The 25,053-nt window shown below is 28.0% G+C and overlaps 1 protein-coding gene across 2 annotated transcripts in view; it reads left to right on the forward strand.

Moving 5' to 3' along the window:
* LOC122522581 (diacylglycerol kinase 1) overlaps positions 1-25,053 on the forward strand; it is an 81,580-nt gene that overhangs the window by 22,279 nt on the left and 34,248 nt on the right. For both annotated transcript variants that reach the window (XM_043643779.1, XM_043643778.1), the window contains exons 2-3: positions 14,311-14,445; positions 16,997-17,085. In XM_043643779.1, coding sequence (XP_043499714.1) covers positions 14,379-14,445; positions 16,997-17,085 — 156 coding nt within the window. In that variant the 5' untranslated portion in view covers positions 14,311-14,378. The remainder of the gene's footprint in view (positions 1-14,310; positions 14,446-16,996; positions 17,086-25,053) is intronic.

Below are 25,053 nucleotides of genomic sequence, written 5' to 3' on the forward strand. Positions count from 1 at the left end.
TCTCTTTCTCATTCTTTTTCTTTTTTCTTTCTTCTGATTCGTGAGGACGAATAAATTCCACTGGTTGTTATATATTCGCTACTGGCCCAACCCTCCGTTTTTAATTAAATGCTCGTTCCGTATTTTCTCACCCATATTTTCTCTCTCTCTCTTTTTCTTTTTCTTTCTCTTTCTCTTTCTCTTTCTCTTTCTCTTTATATCTTCTTTCTCCACACCTTTTTTTTCATCTATTTATCTCTATCATTTTCCTCTTTTCATATGTACGTACAACCCTTTACTCCCCCCTCTTCACGCATATACACGTATAAATCAACATACACATGCATGTGCAGAACTCTCGATTGCTAAAGTTAGCGTTATTGAATAATACCGAACGAGAGAATAAATTCATTTCTTTTTCTTTTTTCCTTTTTTCTTTCTCTCTTTTTTTTTTTTTCTTTTTTTTTTAATCCTAGTCTTGTTCTTTCATTCATATTTTTATCTTTTCCATTTATTTTATTTATAAATTCTAAAACAACACATGTTTTCTCATTCATTGTAAAATCTTATTTTTCATTGCAGTCTATTTTTTCCCCAATTGAAATTTTACTTCGAGTAAGTAATTTGACCTCGGCTTTACTAAGGGAACTTTTTTTTTCTTCTTTCTTTTTTATTTTCTTTTTTTTTTTTCACGAACGACGACAACGACGTTCAATCGGAAGTAGCATCTCGAGGAAAGGGAGAAGGTATGTGAGACCGATCGAAGAAAAAGAGGGAATCCAAACTGGGCTTGTAATAGAGTTTCCTGATCAAGGAAAACTTTAATTTCTGTCCTGGCATACAATGTTAAGGGCAAACGTACGTTTCATTTAAGCTTCCGCATTTAAATGGAATCGTCGTGGATATGAGATCCGAAATTCTTTTGTAATCTGTCCTATATTTTTACTCTATTTTTATTTCATTTATTTATGACATTTACTGTAAATGTCATATATATTATTTCGTAATATTTTCAAGCATATATATATATACTTTGCTATTTTTTATTATTAAAAAATTAGTAAAAATTATCGCCGATATTTATTGGGTCAGTATTCGTAAAAAAGATTGTTAGTTCATGTGTCAGGCTCTTTGTTAAAAATAATGACAATTTTTTGCTTTTCTTTTTTCACGAAGGGACAATTCGAAAGAAAATTATTCGTTAAATGTAAAACGTATTACTCGTAGGTTATTTTGGATTGAAAAATTTGAAAATAATCGTTTTATTTTAAAGTCATTCATTTGTTCTTACAAATATACTTTGTCGTTAATTTATATATTTCTGTACAGAGGTAATATATAAATAAGTAGAATTTATATTTGTACAGTTACGAGCATGTGTAATGTATATATAGATTTTACGAAGTGCGAATATATTGCGAAAACTCTTTTATCGATCGCTATGAGGCGAATACGCGTCGGCCTATCGTCGTTTATTATACGAGAATAGAATATAGAAATTGACCTGCCTTCTTCCGTGAAGTCGCCAACTGGAAATGGCCGATTAGCTTGATAAAGCTACACGTTTATAGGAAAGAACGATGGAAACGAGAAGATGAGAGGAGGATGAGCAAGCACAAGCTCAAGCTCAAGCTCAAGCTCAAGAAAATATAAAATATCAAACAAAATATTCCTTCTACCGTAAAGAAAATATATTCAATAAAAATAACGATAATGTATAACTAACAAAGTCTTTAGTTAATCAATTTTAATTAATAATCTTTCTAGTTTAATCTTAAACAATATTATATATTTATATATTATATTTTATTTCTAATCTTTTATATTCTTTTTTGATTATATTTTACACTACACGACATAATGTAATTAATAATATAATGTTCTATTCTGTTCATATAATTTCATTTCTACCCAAAAATTGGAATAATTAAGTAGTACTATAGTCAAGTTCCAATTTGTGGTCAGATATTTTTCAATAGTACATAGTCGATTTTCCATATTGGATTAGATATTTAATGAAAAAGAAAATTGAAAAAGTTACTTTGAAAAAAAAATAAATGTTAATCTTACATCCAACCAGAAAATTGTAAAAATAAGAATTACCGAGTAAATCGTTGACCTATACTACTACTGCCACCACCGTTATATTGTATATCTGTTTTAAATCTCACCGTGTTGGCATAGATTTGAAAGTACTTACAAGATGGAAGGCAAGGCTTTTGTTAACCGAGCAAGTGTCCTTCTTGTGGTTATTAAAGGTCGTTAATTAACTGCAATTAGCTCGATTAACGATAGGGGTTGGTATATGCCGAGAGTAGACGTCGGTTATCTGACGTGAACGTCACGTATAATACATGTAAAGGTGTATACGTATATACATGCATACATTCATGTCGGCCCGAGGCATTGTAATGTTCTATTAGTAAAGGGGTAGTTATAATTAATCACGCTTCATTACGAGAAGTGAAATGGAACAACGAAGGGGATTAAAATAAAATAGAACAAAAAGGAAGACTAGAAACATAATCCTTCGTTTCGAGCAACAAATTTCTTGTTTTGAATTTTCATTATTATAAATTTGTTTATAACGTGTACCGATAATTATATAACGGTGGACCAAAAATAACTCAAAATATTAGAAAAAAAGCAATTTTGTGATTTATTTTCTATTGATATGATTTATATTATAAAATAAATTTGTATAATTTTTTGGCTCAGACGATTTGTACATCAAATATTAAGTTGGTCTATAACGTCAGAATTGTAAGAAATTTTTATTCGAATGAATAACTGTGTTTTTTTTTTTATTATTATTAAATATTTTTAAATATCTTTCATCCAAAAATAAATAACTCGAACACGGTTGTATTTTGTATTGAACAAAAATTGTCGGATATTTTGCTATTCAAATTTTTATCCGAAGATGTTTAATATTTTCCATATAAATAAATAACGCTGTAGAATATTTTCTATTTAAAAGTACTATTTAGTTATTTTTTTCTTTGTCTCTTTTTTTTTATTATACGAATAAATGACGTTAGTATTCTTTTTCTTTTAATTTTTAAATTTTCTGATATCATTTATTGGCCCAACCCCAATAAACTCGTAAGCGATGATAAGTTACGTTTTTACTCTTTCCGTTTGAAAAGTGAGTAAATAAAGATCGTTAATTAATCGTAATTAGTCGGATTGATGTGAAGCTTTTAAGCGAATTTGCTCTCTACGAGAAAGTTGAAAAAGGAATATAAAGAAAGTATAATATATAGATGAATCAATCTCTCGATGAAATAATACTATTAAGTGATATTTCACAATGATGAATTTGCAGAAAAAATATTACTAATAGATACCACTCGCGTTTGATTATTGTTCTTCAAAATTCCCCAAAAAAAAGAAGATAAAATAACGTTACTTTTTAATTTTTCATTTCTACAGTTTCTTTTTATTCTTTTTCTTTTTATTTTTCTTTTTCCAATGGGAAAAAATAAAGAAAATATTCGTAGAGTTACGCGAAATCAAATCGTAAACATGAATTTCAAATGATACGGAATTTACGAAGCATAGTATCGAAGTCAATCTTGAGAACAACTTGATGCAAATTTATAATAATACGAGAGTAAGATCGACCTTTTACCACTCGCCATACCCATTACATTGTTAAAAAAAAAAAAAGTGAAAAGAAATATGACCTCAAAGAATAATCGAATATTTGATATAATAAATGAAATAAATATTATAAAATCACCGACCAAACCACCCTCTAGTATTTCAATCACATTTAATTATTCTATAGAGTGAAAAATAAATTTACAAAAAAATTACCTCGAAGAGTGGAAGATTTAAAAAAAGTGAGGAGGAGGAGGAGGAGGAGATGCGGTGGGGGGAGGAAGGGTAGAATAAACAGAGAAATCTGTAAATTAATAGTTAATTGCACGAGTAAAATCGTACAAAATATTTTACCCGTTATAATCGGGATATAATTTCATTGACATCGTAAGCTCGATTACGTATCGCATACGTGACGTGCTAATTAATTTCAATTTGATCGAGGGAGGAAATTATCTGCAATTGGAAATAGAATATCGTTATCGATCTATAATAACGACGATGACGAAGACGACGAGGACGAGGATGAGGATGACAACGCGAGAGTTATGAACTGTAATCGGAAATTCACGCGTTATCTATCCTCGTCTCTTGGATATTGCATATTCGTTGATGGAAATGCACGTACAGAAAGAGAAAGAAAAAGAGAGAGAGACATATGTGTGCGATGTACGCGTTTATATTACGTATAACTCGGAAAATAAATGGATATTGAAAAATCCAAACGATTTGGCAGAAATAAAAGTGGTAAAATTCGTCGATAGATTATATATATTATTAAAATCGTTTCAGAATATAATATCGTAAAATCCATTTGTGTGTGTGTTTTTTTTATTTCTTACGCGGTTGTCCTCTCTCGTGTTAATTTAACTTTGATAACAAAATTTCGAATTTTTCTGTACGACACCTGTATTAATGAGTTGTTGATATTTTAACAATCCACCATGATCGTTAATTGTGATTTGGTGTAACAAAAAGCGTAGCAGAAAATATCGAAGGACAATTTTCAATCCATAATTTTTATTTTTTTTTTTAAAGAGATCAACACACAATAGAATTTTGTTTTAAACCAAAAACCTTCACGATATATCACTCATTGATTGGTAAGCATATATCACTCAAGTTGGGAACCATTGTAGAAATCATTCTAATTTTTTTGTATTTTGCTCTTTTTTATTTTAAATTAATTAATGTACTTGGATAATTTTTCATGTCGAAAGGAATCCAATCAATCGGATATTTTACATTTATAAAATTATTTCTTCGAGGATATCTCACTCGTAAAATCGGTTACTCTTAACTCATTAAAAAGTTTGATTAGGAATTATTAGATTGGACCGTGAAGAGACTAGTAGAATGAATGGTGGTTTGGAGAATATTAGTAAGGGAGTCGGACATTAATCTTCTTTTTCGAATTATACGCGAATCTCGATTACGCTTGCGTCGACGATTTTCCTAGCCAAACTTGAATCGACTGAGGTTAAAGTTCCCCTTTGGTATGATCCTTCTCTCCACCCAGTAAAAACTAATTATATGGCTCGTGGAATTCGTTGGAATTTATCCTAATCGTTTACAAAGTAAGAAAACTAAAAAAAAAAAAAACAAAGATATTTGATTAACAAATGAAAATATTTCATAAATTAATATACAATAACTGAGACAATTGAATTACTTTTAATTAATTATTTATTCGAAGAAATTTCATGAATATGCTAGTTAATGAAAAGAAAAGAGAGAGAGAGAGAGAGAGAGAGAGAAAATTAGAAGAAGAAAATGTTTTATTTATAATAAAACAAATTTCGTATATGAATAATCAATAATTCAGTTTTTTAAGATAAAATGAAAATAAATGTATGCAAGTATAAGTAAATACCTAAAGTTTGTGATATCAAGGTTGGTCTAATGAAAACAAAAAAAAAGCAAAAGAAACAACGTAATTAAAAAGAATCGAAAATCTTGATCAATTATATTCATGAAGAAAAAAAGCGATACCGCAAATGTGGAAATGTGGATTGAGATTATTCTTGAATTAGAAATTAATCGAAATTTCGAATTCATGTTGTTTGAACTTCGTTAAAAGAGAGAATATGTAAGAGAGAGAGAGAGAGAGAGTGGGAGTAGGAGTGGAAATGGGAGTGGGAGTGAGAGAGATAATATGAGAGAATAGGAAAGGAAGAGTATGAGTATTCCATACGGATTCCACGTTTAATATTCCCAAAGCGAAGATAATCGTTCGTATCGACGCAACGATGCGCCGTAATAACGATAACGAGAATAACTACGGTAAAGTAATAGCATCATCCCAGAAACGGTTTAAAGCGAATTTATTGCACGATGCATAAAAATAAATTTAAGGGCTACTACAACCTTCGTAGCAATCTTTAAGAATATCTAACGCAGCACATTTATTAACGGGGATTGCTTTTGAAAATTTATATCGAATTTTTCTTCATTATTTCGTTAGATTTATTATTTTGAAAAAAAAAAAAAACCAAACATGTAACGTAAAAGTACTGATTGTTTATATTTTTGATCGTTTCCATTAGTACAAATTTTTTGATCTATCCGATGTTATATTTAATATATTTTTTTTTTCTTTCAGTAAATATTGTTAGATAAAAGTGAATGCTTATTTGTTTTTAAATCAATTTAAAGTTTCTTCCCAATTCGATGTTTATTTTTGTTCGATTACGACAAATTTTGTATTGAGAACTTCGATATTTTTATTTTTATTAAAATTAAAAATGTAAATAATAAAATGAAGAAACACACATGATTGAATTGTATATTTCGTCGAAATTACTTGAATTAATATTTTCGATTTTTCGTGTTCAATTCTTTATCGTACGATTATCGATAATATCGTGAGAAATTTGACGGATGCGAATGAACGATGATGTTTACGAATTTTCGTTGAAATTAACCATATTGTATTATACATACGTATGAATACGAAACTCACTTCATTATACCAGTATAATGAACTACGCAGAAGGACTAATTGGGTACAAATAAAACAAAGCCGTATTGTTATCGATTAGTTCGTCTAACGAACGAACTAATTATCAACTAAATGAACATCGCACCTTTCTTTCTATACATAGAAATGTTCATTCAATGTCTAAATAAACTATTTCCCAGAAAGACATTTTACTATATTTAAACATTTCTTTTCTATTAATTTATTTCGTAATTTCAAAGATAATCCATTAATCAATCAATATTTTTGAACTATTACCAAACAAATATAAGATTTTACATTTTTATTTACCAGTATTTTTTAATATCTTCCAAATATTTTTCTCCAATTTTTCGTCACGTTTTTGTAAAATAAATATTCGGCATGTATGAATATTTATATAATAATATAAATAAATAATAATTTATCAATATATTTACAACAAAAGCAGTATTTACTATAGGAGTCGCATATCGATATTTTAATATAAATATTTGTTTGTTTCGAGAAGTAATTTTTTTTTTCAATTGTAAATAAATGTTTTTTTTTTTTTTAAATGAAATCTCTATACTAAAAACAAAATTATTTTTTAAACAACAACTCAATGTATAACGTTATGTTTAACCAATGCATGTAATACTCAAATTTATAACTATGTAGTTTTAAACAGGTATAAATTCCTAGTTTTCTTATTTACTCAGAGAACATACTTCAATTCTGTGAGTTGGCTGGTTGAACTGGAATACTACTCGTTCGACTAGTTTTTCTTTCAAGTGAAACGCCTCATTTGAACTTTTTCATTGACCTATGCATTCTATGATTTTATGTGTCTGTATAACATAATTGCTCTTTTGCTAACGTCAGTTTAACTTTTGTTTCAAGGTAAAATAATGAAAGAGTAGAAAATCTCTGCCGTTAGAACGACATTTTCTAATTATTTCTTATTAATAGAAACTATATTTCTATTAATTTCATTAGATTTAATTTATTTCAAAATTTATTTTACCATCCGCAGGTGTAACTTTAATTTTTCTTCGAAGATTAAAGATGGGCGGAGGTGTAAGGGAGAAGTAAAGACGAAAGAAAGAAAGAAAGAAAGAAAATCTTCGTTATTTCTTCTCGAAATATATGAAACAAAATTATTTCATATTCTACTACTGGACGTGAATTTAACTCTCGTTGGAAAATAAAATGAAGAGATAAAATAGAGAAAATTTCCTACAGTCTTAATTATCTTTTTAACCGTTTCGAATATTTCAAATGTTCACAAAGATATATTGTACATTTATTTGAAAATTAATTAATGGAAGTTATTACATCTTCTTTACTGGAACAAAATTGAAATTTTATCGATCTTGATATAATTTTTGTTATAATATTATATTCGATCGTCTATAAAACGGAAACGTAAATGAAATAAAAAATCAATAAAATCAGGACAGTGATTAAAGAATAAAACGATTATCGGTTTATTAATTAGTAGGATAATTTGTGATTATAGATTAGAAAATAGGTCGTCGGGTATATGCACATGCACGAATGCGGGTTGTTTCGATATTCGTTGTGAAATCTCAGTTGAGTTGTATCTTCGGTGTTCGTTCACGATGTGTGATCTACTACAGGGTATTGCGGTCTATAACTGATGATGTTGTATATTTCATTTTGGTCGTACGTCGCGTTGATAATAAATTCGCCTAACTATCTTCCGTCGGCGGTTTCGCTCAACCCGCCTTGTAAACGGGAAACCTTCGTAGTAATATGAAACTCGTTTCGCTTAACAACGTCCCTATGGATTATAAAAGATTTAAATACACACACACACACACACACACAGATACCTTTATTTTCTGTATTAACAAATTTTTTATATTTATACATATACATATACATATACATATGCATATTAAATAATTAAAAAAAAATACATTTAAATATATAATTTATTTTTATATCCAAATGTAAAAGAAAAAGAGAAAAAAAATGTGTGAGAGAAAAAGAGAGAGAGAGAGGGTGGGAGAGAGAGTTATGAAACGTTTCAATAAATTTACGGAAGCATAGTTTCAAGTGGAGAATTTGTTCAGGTACTTTGTAAACACGTTTGCTCGTTTTGAAAGTTGCTTGGTTGCGAGTTAATGAAGCCTCGTGAAATATGAAAAACTTAGATAGTGAAGCTAAATTTTCTTTTATTTTCTTTTCTTATTAATTGTTTAATATGAAATGTGATTATTATTATTGTTATTATTATTATTATTACTATTATTATTATTATTGTTATTTGAATAGACTTAAACAGGTAGGAAAAAGAAGAAGATTTTCTCAACTAATAATTTTTATCTTTCTACTTTTAAAATTAAACTCTCGAGCAAAACGAGATTCGAGTGTATTTCACGTTTAATTAAAGGACCACAGATGTGAAACGTACGTATTACGAACACATTGAGAGATTACTCGTACGTAATGTATATATGTACATTCGTGAACGTATATATGTACGTTTATAAATGTGTTGATTAAATTCGTTCATACGAAAATCTCGTATTTAAACCTCTTTAGAAGATTTCATGTTCATTCATAAGGAAGAATATATATGTATATATATATATATATAGACATCTCTGTTAGTATGTTTATTTTAAGATACTCTTACGTTAATTAATACAAATAAAATAAAAATATCAATGATTAATATTGAAATAATGTGGTTAATTACTAACTTCATTATTTACAAAAGTCTGTGTAAACATTTTTTGCAAAATCTAGAACGAGATAAAAATCGTTAGATCATTTTTAAATTGTAATTATTTTTCAGATTGTAAAATCATTCTGAAAAGTTTGGAAAATTTTGTTAAATATAAAGTGGACAAAAAATTCTAAAGTGATTTTTTTTAGTGTACTTATTTATCAGATTATAAAACTGTCCTGAAAATATATGAATAACGAATAGTCATTGATTTTTCGAATTACATAAATATTTTGTTCCCGGAGCCTGCGTGTGACAAAATGTTTTCAAAGACTCTAGTAAATAATCAATCATTTCATTAGCAACGTTAATTCAACATTGATCTCTTTTTCTTTTTCGTATTAATTAACATACTAATTAATACGCTGTTAACGTGAATATAATAATATATCATATATTGAAATTTTGCATTTAAATTACAACGTATATAAACAGGTATTTAAAAATGAAACATAAATATTTAAACATATTTGTTGAAAATTCTTTGAAGCTGTTGGTTTCTATTCGAATAAATGCAATTTGTTACAGAGTAATGCATTCTCGACTGATCGTAAGTTGATCATGGGATTATTTAATATTCGGAAATCAAGGGAAACTCGCATATGTTCATACATAGGTTCATACATAGAGATTCGTACATAGGTTCGTACACAGGTTCATACATCCGTTGCTAAATCTCGGAATATCGCACGTGGATGTCCGTTAGGATTAAAACGATAACGCTTCGGCGATTAAGCGACCAATTCGAGAAATTACATAATGCGTTGCCATAGATTCTTCACTCGTGCGTTAGTGCATCATGAAATTCCTATAAGGGCTTAATCTTAACCGTCTGACTAATTTCCAATTGATTTACTTTCAAATTTGTATTTTTCCTATTTGTCCAATTTATTGACTCTTTTATTTAATTCATTTGTCTTTCTTTGGTCATTGATCTTTTATCGGCAAAAATATTTTTTAACAAAATTATCTTAAATAGTTAATATTGAATAATTCTATTTTACACATAGTTTATAATATAAACTAATGTATTATATTATAATTTTCATTACGCAACGGTATACAACGTTAAGGAGATATATCTGATTCGTTTTGTTCTCTCTTTCTTAAAAATTTGCTCTCTTTCCCTCTCATTGTTATGATTTCTTTTGTTTGCTTTTCGATCAATTTCGTGTAGACATTTTTATTGTTATTATCAATTCCTGTTTCTCTTCTTTAAAAAAAGAAAAGAATAAAAAAGTGGAACGAATGAACATAACGAATGGTTGTTACATATACATACATAATACCAGATACATTTACCTATAGCGTAGGAACATTCGTTTGGAAATCGTGCCAGTGAATTTTGACAAAATGGATGCGTTCAATAAATTTTGCAAAATATTACGGAGTGCACTGATTTCTCATTCCACCTGTCACTCCTTTTTTAATACCAAATCGATGTTATACGTTTCGAAATAATCGCATATCGATTCCTACCAATACGAATGATCTCAATCGTGTTCTACTCTTGTCATTGAAACGAATTAAAAATACACGAACAAAAATGTCAAAAGAATTCAATATGATTTACGACTAATTTTTCAATTCCAGTTTTATTTTTCTTTTTTACTAAATTTATCAAATATTTCATTTCAAAGTAATAATATTAGTATAGTCTATGTAATATGTATTAATATACATATACATACATGTACAGTATGTATATTAATTAATATACTCACGTTAATAGGCTCTATCTAGTACTCTCGTCCTATGAACACGATTATAATGGCGGATAGTAGATATTACTCTCATAGATAACAAGAATAGCTTCGAACTTGTTCGCTACTCAAAACGTTAACTTAATGCAATCTTACTTTCTCCAAATTGCATGCTAATTACAATATTCATTCACACAAAGGATTAATTTCCGTCGAAAGTCTATTTTATCTGATTTATTGCATATTTTTTTATCTTCTTAATAAATATTTTTATAGATCATCATCATCGTCATTATCATCATCATTTATCATTACAACAACAACGATAGCGGAAAGAAAAATAACTATTCCAATCTTCGTGCACAACTTGCTCGTTAGTAACAACAGCACGAACAACGCGCTGTGTGTTTGCTTGGAAAAAAAAACAACCCCCAAAAGAATAAACAAAACAAAATATACTTACCATCCCTGTTTTCTTTTCTATCTCAAAATTCTTTTCATGCTCGACCCTGTTCTCTCAATTTTTATATTTCTTTTGTTTTCCTTTTTATTTTGATTTGTAGACAAAGAAACCAAGTATTTCGTCGAGTCATTTTTATTCGATGAGCAATAAATTTTTTCCGAAAATTCGTTAGATTGATCGAAAACTTATCGTATTTCGTTTAAAATATCTCCATAAGATGTATAAAAATTCGTTCAATTTTTGAAAATATTAATTATCTTCGAAGATTATCTTCGCACATTTAATTTTGTCATATTTATTTGACACGATGAATACTTATAATTGAGAGATAATAATTAATCGATAAACAATAAGGACTAAATAAAAAGATCGCGGTTACTATTGAAGAGAACCCCTTTTGTAATCCATGCTTTGTGAATTCGTATTCGTAAAAATGAGAATGAATGAGAAAGGGTGAAAGAGAAAGAGAGATGGAGATAGAAGGAAAGAATGAAGCTTCGTTTATGGCATTCTAATCCTTTTCGAAGCCGTTCAATTTCGGTCGTTCGTGCGTGAAATAAAAGCGATGTGCACGGTCCACTCGATTCCACATCCGAATATCCTTCTGCAATTTCGATTCACGCTTTCTCTCTTGTTAAAATAGAGATCAATGCTATATACGATGATGTCATGCGAAGCTTTAAAAAAAACAACAACGAGAACAACAAGAAAGAGTTGTTTTTTCTGACCTTTTCTTTTTTTTTTTTTTGTAATGTCCATCCATCTCATTTGAAACTCAACTCGAGTGTAAATTCGTAACTTTTCGTGTATCTTCATTACGATAATTGAAAGATTATACAATATTTTATTTGAAATAAGATCGAATTTTTCGATATTTGACGATTTGGATATTGTACGAAATTTTGTTCGTAATTTAATGCAAAAGTTGAACAAAATGTTCTTCATATTTTATATACAACCTTTTTTCCAAATGATTTCAAACATTTTTCAGATTTAAAATTTTGATATTATGAATTCTTTTGTCAATAAAAACCTCCCAAGTACTTTTTTCATATTTAAAACGAGACGTCGAAATTGGAATAATTAAATTAGAATTTGCAGAGAATAAATTGCTAGAAAAATAATTATAATAACAAAAGGTTAACGTTCTATTATACGAAAATTCATTCATACGAACAATTGTGTTTCCTTAAATAATTCGAATACTTTCTAAAGTTTAACTCTATATCAATCTAAATTCATTTCAACGATATTATTTAAGATTCAATAGCTATTTAATGGTCGATGATGAAAATTGAAAACTTTCTATTTATTATTGATACAGTATTTTCAATAAATCCCTTGGTATTTATAATAAAATATTAATATTTAATCTTGATATTTTCTATATCGAATTTTGACACATTATTATTTATATCAAATTAAATCGTTACGTATATAAATCATTTATTTAACAATAACGAGCGAATAAGTCAAAGTTCGCTTGAATACGTTTATTATCACTCTCTCTCTCTCTCTCTCTCTCTCTCTCTCTCTCTCTTTCTCTCTCTCTCTTTCTCGTGCGTTTGTAATTTTAATACCATTATACGAAATGTCCCGTTTTAAAAAATTTCCGTAAAAAAAAGTATTTCCTTATTTATCTGTCCATTTGATTTTTGTCCTTTTAACATTGTTGTCGATTTTAATAATAATTCTCAGGACGAGATGGAAAAAATGTTTAATTCGTACGCGAATTGTCGTCGGATCTCATAAATTTTTTTAGGTTACACTTCTTTTTTAAATTTTTCTACATCTCTAGTTCTCTCTTTCTCTGTTTTTCCGTGCCCTTTTGTCTCGTGTATATCCATTGTTGGTGATTTTATTGCTTTATTCGAGCGAGATAGGTAATTGTAGCTACGATTTCCGAGAATATTTATCGTTTCGTTTGTTCAGACTGGCAGAATCAAATCGATAGCTTAACCAGCGACGCAAAGAAATACCTGCAAAAACATTTCAACGTGCCTGGTATACTATCAGAGATACGGTCTTGTCTTTTTTTTTTTTTTTTTTTTTTTTTTTACGTTCTTTACGATAAGAAGTATTTTCTACTTGTGTTTAGTTTGCCAGCCACGTTAACTCGACTGTTCGTTCAATTCCAACACAACTATTATTACACTACTACTACTACTACTACTACTACTATTACTGCAATACACTTTCCCTTTATTTCGAGTGTTCCCTTTTTTCCTACGTCAAAATGAAATCGTTGGTTCTATTATTCACTCGATTTATTCTTTCTCTTTTATTCCTCTTTCATTCGATTTTTCTTTTTTCTTTTTTTTTATTTATTTATTTTTAATTTATTGGTTTCGAATGTTTGACAATGAGATAATAAATCTAATATCGATTGATATCAGAAATTAATGCGATTTTATTTCGAATAAATGCTGATCAAATAATTACGTAAGAAATAAATAAATTTGAATAAATGTCTAAAACGTATTAGATGTTTTTTATCATTAAAATAAAACTTATTGTAAAATTTGGAATATTTGTGATGATAAATCTAACATTGATCGATGTCAAAATCGATACGATTTTAATTGGAATGAATATTAATTGCAAGGGTAATTACATAATGATTCATTTGCAATTATTTTGTATAAATTAAATTACTTTCATGATGATAAATGAAAATTAATAATTATTTAAATATCTGTTTAATATTAACGAATAAAATGTATTCTATAGAATTTTTTGGAATTTTCTCGTTCAGAATGAAAAATAAAAAATTAAAAAAAAAAAAAAGAATAAAAAATCGAGATCATTTGTAATTATTGAAATTCTTTATTTTTTTCTTCTTTTTGAAATTTGGTTTTAGGTGATGAATCTCAAAGGTGATCACCGTCCGGGCGTTCGTCCCGAGATACATCGAAGAAAAGATTACTAATGATGGCCTTTCAGTGGGATAAACTCTCGCCCGCGGAATTTCAACAGCTCCAGGATTTGGCAGCTTGTAAGTATAACTTTAAATTTGTGAAAATTGAAAAAAAAAAAAGGAAAACAAGAAATAAAATACAAAAAATAGATTCAACTTTATACGAATCTTGTGTTTCGCGTGTCGTACACAGACGAATTTCTTCGAACATATTTTTGCGAACGAAGTAGTACAAATTTATATAATCGTATTTAAAATAAAATTTCAATTCTATACAATGTTTTCTTACAAATTTTATTAAAAGAGAAAAGAAAACACTAACGAGCGCGCGTGATATTCTAAATAAAAAAAAAACACACACACACATTCATTAATTCAAATCTCTCTCTCAATAAAAGTATAAAAATTTAATAAAATAATTCCAATTCTATAAACGTCTGCCCGTATTTTCCTTTTTTTTTCTTTTTATAAAACATTGTAATCCGAATGAAATATAAAACTTAAATTGCGTAAAAATATTATTTAAGTTTTTATTATGGGATAATCGTTAATGATAGAAAGAAGAAAAGAGAACTAGGTTGAAGACATTTACATAGGTGTCTCGAAATGACATTTCTGTAAGTAATAAAATATTGTAAATGATTGTAACGAGAGAGTGACTATGAGATGCAATGATGGCGGCTAGAGCTTGCACTACAAAGCTGAATGATATTACTGATACAAAAGCGTGTCGAGGTCTCAATTAAAAGTCACAACGTGTCACCTCGTTGGTTATCGGATTATGGTAATTCCAACGATATTGTCTGTGAAAGCTGGGAATTCGTTTGCTGTGTCGGCTCACTACAAAGCTTTGCTTCCAGACATACCTGTATACATGGAAATATATCTTTCACGCAATGCACACACGCACGTACGCACGTACGCACAAAACGTACACATATAAATTACTCGTATGATACTATTTTATATGTTTTCTTTTTACTTTTTTTTTTCTACGATATCTTTAATTGTTTATTTTGTTTTTTCTTTTTTTTTTAATTATTTATCGTAAAATTAAATAAAGATCGATTAGATTACTTTATCATTTTCCTTTTCTTGCTTTAGTTCAGTATTTTCTTCGATACTTGTTTCTTTTTAAATAAATCGAAGTAAAGAAATACGAAAACGTGTCCCATGTAATACCCAGTTACGGTCCTCTAAAAATCCTCGGATCAACTTCGATAAAAACGACGAAAGTCATGAATTGAAAATGACAAGCCACGCGATATGGTATTCATGTTTCGTTCCGATGCTTTTCGAAGAATATATCGGCAACTTTGAACATCCGTGATTTGCGATCGTGTTTATTCTTCCGCATCGAGATTTGATTTAAAAACGATGAGAAAAAAATTCCTGTTTCCTTTTTATTCCTCTCTTTCTGTCTCTCTCTTTCTCTCTCTCTCTCTCTCTCTCTCTCTCTCTCTCTCTTCTTTGTGTTTATTTTTGTCGTTTTTAATTACTGATCAATTCAATCAGTGTGAAATTTTTCTGATACAAAATAAAAAATATATAAATTCGCGCTTTTATCTCTTATATTTTATTTATTTATTATTTTGCCTATATCTATCTAAGCTTCTATCTATAATTTTTATCATTCACGTGAGACAAATACCGATATCTCTGTTTTACGTTTAACAGATAATTTTTTCCTTGGTTAAAGCATGAAAGATTTTACGAAGATCAACTGTGTCTTTTATTTTTTTTTTAAATCGAATCACATATTCTTGATTACGTTATTTTATAAAACTGAACATTATTTATAAAAAAGAATAAGTATTATCCCACGTGCGTCGAAAAATGATTAACTTAAATAGATATTTTAATTATTTTCTATTACGGTTCTAAGAAAATAATCGTAGAACATGCGATCGTTTCGTTTACATTATCTTTGTGATTTTTAGTTTGATCTATTATATTTATTTCCTTCTTACAATATGATAGATGATTTTTCTTATATTTCCCTCCCAATAAAGATTTAGTTTCGTTTGTTATGAAACGTAAGACTAAATTTCCTGCCTTGTTGAACAGACAACATTAATCGTAAGCAGGTTGTCTCTCATTCTACGAGACGATCCATCGTTGTTAGCCGTCAATTGATCCGAAAATAGTGCCACGTTTCAAAATAATCCACCGTGTTAAGTGCATTATGACGTAAATCGGTAGGCCAATGGTCTCCTATTATTAGCCAATTTATCGTTCTCTCGATGTTTTTTAATCTAATGTTCTACTGTTCTCTGATATACGTTTCATTGAATTTTTTTCTTTTTTTGTATTTCTTTGATTATCAATGTTCTTACGTATCATTCGTGTGGATTAAACGAATACCGAGAAATAGAAATTAAATGAATTAAAATATCTCATTTCTTTTGTTCTAATTAATATTGAAATCTAATCTAATTAATATTGCGAACTATTAATTTCTTTATATCTAAGTTTTGTTGTTAGTTTACGTCAGTGGAAATATTTCGATTTTTCAGTTTTATTTTGAATATTGTAAGAAATATTACAAAATGATTGGATATATAATTGTTTATGGTATATGTATTTCATATTTAATTAATATTTATATATTTTTTTTTGTTTATTTCAGATTCAACAAAAAAGCTACAAGATGTGCTTACGGAATTTTGTGGCAACACCACAACGCCAACCGGTGTACCAAAATATCATCCTGATGGGGTAAGTTTATACGCATAATTAAAATAACAATTTATATATAAAGAATGACTCATTGATAAAAGAAAAGATAGAAATTAATCCTTTCATATAATAGCTTACAGTATAATAGATAATATTTCTTTTCCGATAAGGATGAATTTGCCGTCATATTAACGATCGTAAAATCAGCGTGAAAATTGAGCGAGAGAGCTTGTTATTTCGCTCAAATGATCCTACATTATATCGAATTTACAAACCTTTGTAATAATCATCCTTTGTTCTAAGCATAATCATGATGATGGCTTATCTCTTTTAAAAAATAAAATAAAATAAAGAAGAAAAGGAAAGATATAACGTAAAAACTGTAAATAAAAATTCTATAATAATCAAGATTTGTGACAATAAAAATGATATATAATAATCACATTTTACGATACATATATACATGTAGGATCGAGAACCTCGATTTGAATTAAAAATAGGCTTTCGTAAAATTTATGGAATAGTTCAAAGGTTAAAGTAATCTTCTGAAAATCGAAAGATCCAGGCTTGAGTATTCGGTCCTGTCAATCCAACGCGACCTATTTTTTTTTTTCTTTTTTTTACTAATCCCACAATTATGTAAACGATTAATAATATTATAAATGTAATATATTATAAAATAATACCTTACAAATATAAGGTTGGCCAATAAATAAGAATGAACTTATTGGCTAACCAAATATTATATAAAAAGTATATAAAAAAATTATATATTATATTTATAAATAATATCAAATGGAATATAAAGTTTTTCGATTTTTAACAATTCGCGTTTAGCATCATCGGCAACAGCGAGTTATTAGAAATCAATTAAATGACAACTTGTCCATTTCCGTTCGCTTAAATTGTGGATTGGCGATGAGGGGTGAGATAGGGTGAAAATAGGGGAATGTAGGGGGAAAGGTAGAGATGAAACAAGCAAACGGTTGGAAAAGTTCATTAGAGTAGAAACGATGTCGCAATGAAGCACGATCGATTTTATATATAGCAGCTATTGTAAAGAATATATATTTGTGTGTGTGTCTGTGTATATATATATAGTTATATACGAGCGTTATGAATGACGATTGTAAAACGTTAGAATGGAATTTAACAGAGAAATAAAAAGCTTATGTTAGACTATCGCAAAAGTAGAAAAGTTAATTTGAAAATATGTTGGGTTTTATCTTTTCTTTTTATTTTTACTTTTTTTATTTCTTTTTTATTTTATCCGACTATCTGCTTGTCTTCTATTTTCTCTCGCTTTCTCTCTTTCAAATTCTCGTTATATTCGGAAAAATAAATATAGCTCGAATTATGAAAACGCAAACTCGCTTTCTCTCAATTATCATATCGCAGTTTTGCGACACTCATGGGTGCGACCACCGTATCTAATTAATTCTTCTTTTTTTTTTATTCCCCGTCACGAAATTCGTTCCATTTTCTTTCTCTTTCTTTCTTTTTCGTTACGTTGTTATATTTCTCTGCTAGACAGTTTTCTGCTTTTAATTGTAAAATTATTATAAATACGATTGTGAAATACGATTTGTAATACGATTGTGAATACGATTGTGTAAATCGTTAATATTATTTAGTTTGATAGTATATTTTAAAGTTTTACTTGAAATGACTTTTATTGTATATAAATTCGAATTGGATCATAATTTCTTTTTTTATATATGTATATTATCAAAATGCAGTGGAATTATACTTGACGGTTTTTTCTTCAATATGAATTTATTACATGTCAGATAATCTCATCGATAAATTTATATTATTATATTTTATTTGAAGTTTTTTCTTTTTTTGTATTTAGAATGACTTTTATTATACATAAATTCGAATAGAGTAAGAATTTTCTTTAAAACATATTGCAGTGATATTACATTTGATAAAAATGTAAACAATGGCGTTTTATTTTCTTGTATTTTTTTGAATAAATTTTGAAAGAATGAAAATTCTTTCTCTACTAAAATAGTAAAAATGTTGAAACGAATTTGATTTTAATTTCCGCTAATTCATTCATTCTCTCTCTTTCTCTCTCTATTCCTATCGAGAATGATTTAATATCGTTCTAATTCTATGTATATACAGTTATAGTATCGAATATACACGCAAGACATATGTTTCACTTGGCACGCGTTTTAAACTTTAACCATTAAACGAATCCATTGAACTATTTCACGAATAATGACCTTTCTTTTATTGTTCGAGTGGAAAAGTATTATACTTTCTTTTTCTTCCTTTTAGAAACTACTCAAATATCGTTCATATTTTTTAATAATATAAATACATTTGTTTCAATGAACTAAGAATAATAATTAATAAATGAATACTTACATTTACGACACGTAAAAAAAAATTAAAAAAATAAAGATACAAAATGAAATAGGTATCGTTTACATTTCTTAATGAAATAAAATATAATGGATAATAAAAAAAAAGCTTAACACTAATACATGAATTTGTGAATAGCGAATAAAAAAGAAAAAAATAAATGAAAGGGAGTTATTCCTGTACGTGTATAAAATATAAAATATAACAAAAGAAGGAAAAAACATGGTATTTTAATACGCGAGATTAATAATAAATATAGAAGGGATGGAAAAATATATTACGGAAATTATTTCAAGAAACAGAAATAAATAAAATAAATACGATTTGTCTTGTGTATCTGTTAAATTTTCCTTAAACTAAAGAGGAGGAGCAAGAGAAGGTGGAGATGGAGGTGGAAGTGGAAGAAGGAGTAGAGGGTAGGAGGTAAATAGGATACTATATTTATGATAAAGCCAGCTGCTGTGGACGCCAGAGTATTACTAGGATCTCCAGACATCGTAACTAGGAGCAATGCAATCTGTTAACAATCCAACCCAACTAGAATGTCTTCCCAGTTATTTGGGAGTGAAAGAGAGAAAAACAAATAGAGAGGGGGGACAGTGGTAGACAGATAGAAAGAGAATATAGGGGTAGAAGTAGAGAAAGGAAGATAGGAAGGAAGGAAGGAAGGAAGGAGAAGTAAAGGATACGATCGATCGTCTATTCCCTTTGAATACACCATCCGATATATAATACGTTTCTCCATATATTAAACATGTATATATATATATAGAATATTGTTTTTTAAATATGTGTACAAGACAAAGTATTGGTAACATATTCAGTATTCATAAAAAATATATATATATATATATTTAACGAAAAAGTTCGTGTAAATGTAAATGAGATTGACGTAAATGAGCGTTTGTGTTTTTAATTTCTTTTTTTTTTTCATCCCTCATTTATTCGGCGATAAAATTTAGGAACTATTTTAGAATTATAAATATGGAGAAATGTGTTTATATTACATGTGAATATTTTATATTAATATTAATTTAACTGGAAAATATTAATCGTGACGATTTATAAATATGTAAATATTTTATATATATATATATATTAATCGTTACATATATAAAATAAAAATGAATGTAATTATATTTAATATTATTCAATATAATTTAATACCGTTAAATACTATTTACAAATCAGTTGTTTTTCCTTTTTTTTTGTTTTGGTAATACTTTATTGATGGTAACCTCAGCAACGAGAAGGTTTTTACATTTGTTACAATTTGAATTTGTTATTGCATGTAATATGATTTACAGTATCAGTTTCGTACGTATTCTAATTTGAGTATACCCAGGATCGATAAAGCGGAATACAAATCAATACGAAATTTCCTGACAACCCATATTAATAAAATACTATAATATAAAAATATTTTGTATATTCTATACATACATATATATATATATATATAAAACATTTATTTAACCTTTTTATAGCCTCCGTATATTATTAAGTATATATTTATAAAGTTAAAATTAAACCAAACGTAGGATTGTAGTCTACAGAGAACTTTTGTTGATTTTTTTTTCTCCACCACTTCAAGCCTTCGCGCGTTCCTTTCTTTTTCTATTTTTATTTTTATATATATCTTTTCGTCTATTCCGATGATAAAAAAAAAAGAAACGTAGGCGTAAATCGATATACCGATCGATCTCTGAAAAGAGAGTGGGCCCTGGTGCTAGTTGGTATCATTGCGTAGGTACGTTTTCTCGTGGTCTCCAGAGAGGCATAAGGATTTACTTGCCAAGCTTCTACGTAGCTTTTCTCGATGGATTTCCTTGAATAAGCTTGGATAAGAGAGATGGATAGACTGATGCACCCCCGATGAGTGAGCAAATAAACGTTTTCACTATTTTTCTCTTTCTCTTTCTCTATCCTATCCTATCCTATTTCTCATCTCTCTCAGATTCGTAGAATTTATCTATAATAAGAGAGTATAACGCGAAATATTATATCCGAAGAGAAAATACTATATCCATCTAACCATCTTCTTCTTCTTCTTCTTCTTCTTCATCTTTAGAAGTAACTGATTCGAATCGACAAACGCTATTTTGCCATCTGGGAATACTGACTTTCTCGAACAAATAGTCACGCGAACGCGATAAATCGCTTTTCGCCTAGTATCCAATACTCAAACTCAATACTTTTCGTTACTTACTTTTTTTACACACATTCACAGATACACACACACATATATATATACAAATATGTATCTTACTCTTATAAAGAACAATATTAATTTTCTATATTTATTTTAAGAATCATATAATATTAGGTATAACAATTAATTACGTATCTTAACATTAACACATCGAACTCCGATCACGCGTTATTGTAGAATTCATTTTTTAATAAGAAATATTTTTTTCTAAACAATTCTTTAATTGACTCTGCAAGATTGAACAAAGTAATCGACAATAATTGAGACTATTTCGAATAATAACTAACGTATGATTACTTTAGAAATAAATAATGAATTTGTTTTTTTAATAAAAAAAAAACACCGAATTAATTTTTATACTTCATATAACGATGTTTTTTAATTCGATTGATTCAGGTTGAATTTCATTTTGATTACTAGAAACAATTTTTATTCGATTCTTTTCTAAATATCTCATCGAGCATGCAAAATATTGTATTTTTATTTTTATTTCTTTTCCCCTCTCTGCTGCAATGAAATTTTCTTCTACGTTTAACTCGATTTTATTAAAGAGAAAAAGAGATGGATGGTTCGATAGGAGAGATAGAATGAACGAACGTGTTAAAGTAATGTCGATAAATAAAATATCTATACCAGCATCGTACGCATCCATCTTAAAAGATTGATCTCTCTTTCTTTATCTTTCTCTCATTCTTTTTCTCTCTTTTTCTATCTAATTGAAATTCGATAGCGTAGGGAACATATAACATTCTTATATATTAGATTTTATTAATGATTTCATTGGATCGAATCAAATAGTGCTAGTTGTTTTTAGAAACTGGGTAGGAATTTTAATTACAAGAATAATCATTTTGTTTGTTAATATTTTTGATCAGAATTTACTGGAAAATATTCCTATGTATTAATAATTTATTTTTCGATATAATGAACGAAAAAATAGAAAGTATGATAGAAAATTATTATTATTATTATTATTATTATTATTAATAGACGAAAATTTGTTGCACTTCTTCAAGCCTTTCGTTTTAATTGTTGATTGTTTTATTAGTACGTAAGGAAATAATTTCTTTTTTGTTTTTGCAATGTCTACGTCGTTTAATTTTTTTTTTTTTCTTTACTTTGATCTTTTACTTTATTTGTCCTATCTGTCTTCATCTTTTACTATTTACGGCATTTACGATTTTCTCAAGTATTTCTTGTTTATTCCGCACTTTTATCCGTCCGAAAGAATGGAGAGAAATAGGTAAAAAGTACTATCTGAGTTTCTTTGAGGAAATAAAGCCCGAAGCTGGAAACTTGATCTTTATAGTTTATATATATGTTGTATGCACAAAGAGTGCTATGTAAAACTCATGCGAAAAATAACTTTATAAAAGATAAATTTCTTGAAAGAAAATAAGTGAAGACAAGAATCAAATATATACCTGCATATTAAATATAAAATAATATATTATATGAGTAATAATATATTTAATAATATTTATAATGTATATTATAACATGTAATATAATATAATATATATTAAATATTTATATATATTTTGATTAAAAATATTAATGAAATTATGTGTGTGGCGTCATTCAATGATAGATTTAATCGATCAAAGATAAGAAAAGAAAAGAATATATGGAAGACTGCCTTTAAAAATTGGAATATTCTAATTCAACGTTTCAATCTTTTTGAAGTCACTCTTCATAAAATCAGAAGAGCTTACGCTTGTCAATATAGAAAAAAAAAAAGAAGAAAAGATATAAAAAAGTAGAATTCTATTTCACTTCTACTTCTTCCTATTCGATCTGATCGAATCGAACTTTTAATTAACATTGATATTATCCTATAGGAAAAAATACATCCCGTTTTCTTGTAACATTGTCATTTTATTCTAATTTTAAACAAACTTACTTATTTTATTGACATTGATCGGAAGTGAAATAAGAGTTCTTATTTAAGTAATGGATCTGAAGATGCTCATTGATCGAAAAAACGTCATCGCAGACGCGAGAAATCACGTACTTTAATTAACGATACGAACCCTGTCACCTTTGTAACGTTAATGTCATTTTCTTGGAACGTTATTGGATGACATTTAATTGACACATTGGAAAAAAAAAAAGAAAGAAATCTAAAAAGAGAGAAAAAAGAATATGAAGAAAGAGTATAACAAACATGAGAGAAAACATCTAAATATAAATACAATTTTAATCTCATTACAGATATTCTATATTTAGATGAAAAATAATTTTCCATCTTGATATTGTTTTATCGAGAAAATTTTTTGTTATATATATAAATAAAAATTAATTTTATATTACATATATCTTAATATTAATTAATGAGTACATATTTTTCATATTTTACATTTATAAAGGAAAATAAATTTGATATCCGGATAAAAAACAAATCTTTTTATCCGAATATTATTTTACTGACTAATTATTTGATCTTTTAGTTAGTATATTAATAAAAAAAGAAAAAAGTAAAATGTTTAAATATTTTATATCAAAATAAGACTAATATTAATATTATTGTATTACTATTTTGTTAAATTAAAAATTGCAACATTACTTATCTTCCAATGCAATAGAATATGTTCTATATCTTTCTATTCTAACATCAAATGTGATTAGTATCTCTGTCCCTGTCTGTCTTTCTATCTTTCTTCTTCCATTCATTATTCTATAAGTACTTTCTTGTATAAAGTCACTTATCTCAAAATAGTTATTACACTAAGGTATCTCTCAACGAGATTATTTTCACAAACAGCAGGAAGGAGAATTCATGCTGCTATACTCCCCATGTAGCAAACCTATGTATATCGTGTCTCATAATTTCAAGATCTTTCTTTCTCTCTTTCTTTCTCCCTCTTTCTTTCTCTTTTTTCGCTTCATTGGAAATTTTCTCCCTACCGAACTTCTTCTTTCTCTTTCTCTCTCTCTCTTTCTCTCTCTCTACGTTCTTTCTAAAGGAATATTCGCTCGAATTCTTTGGACAAAAGCGAGAGAATACCAACTTTGTTACGTCTCGATGGTATCATCTGTCCTTTCGGTTCTTCTAGCACCCGACTTACTCGAATCGTTGAAAAGCTTCGAAAAAGGGATAGTAAGATTTTTATTAAAAGAATTCTTTTTCTTCTATTTTTCTTTTTCTTTATTCTTCTCTCTTTCTCTCTTCTCTTTTTTTTTTTATTTTAATTTAATTTAATTTAATTTTTTTATTTTTTTATTAAAGAGCTCGTGGGATAAGGAATATTGAATGAAACAAATTGTTTTCTCGTATTCTTTCTCGCGTTAATGGTATTCTCTAATAAATATTTCTTTTATATACCCCACACCCCACTCCATCCATATTCTATCCGTTCTTCAAATGATTATCGCAATAAAGATTTTCTTAATCATTTTCTTTTCAAAGTACTTGGTTAC

The sequence above is a fragment of the Polistes fuscatus genome, unplaced genomic scaffold (genome assembly GCF_010416935.1).
Source record: "Polistes fuscatus isolate 324 unplaced genomic scaffold, CU_Pfus_HIC Scaffold5, whole genome shotgun sequence".
NCBI lineage: Eukaryota > Metazoa > Arthropoda > Insecta > Hymenoptera > Vespidae > Polistes > Polistes fuscatus.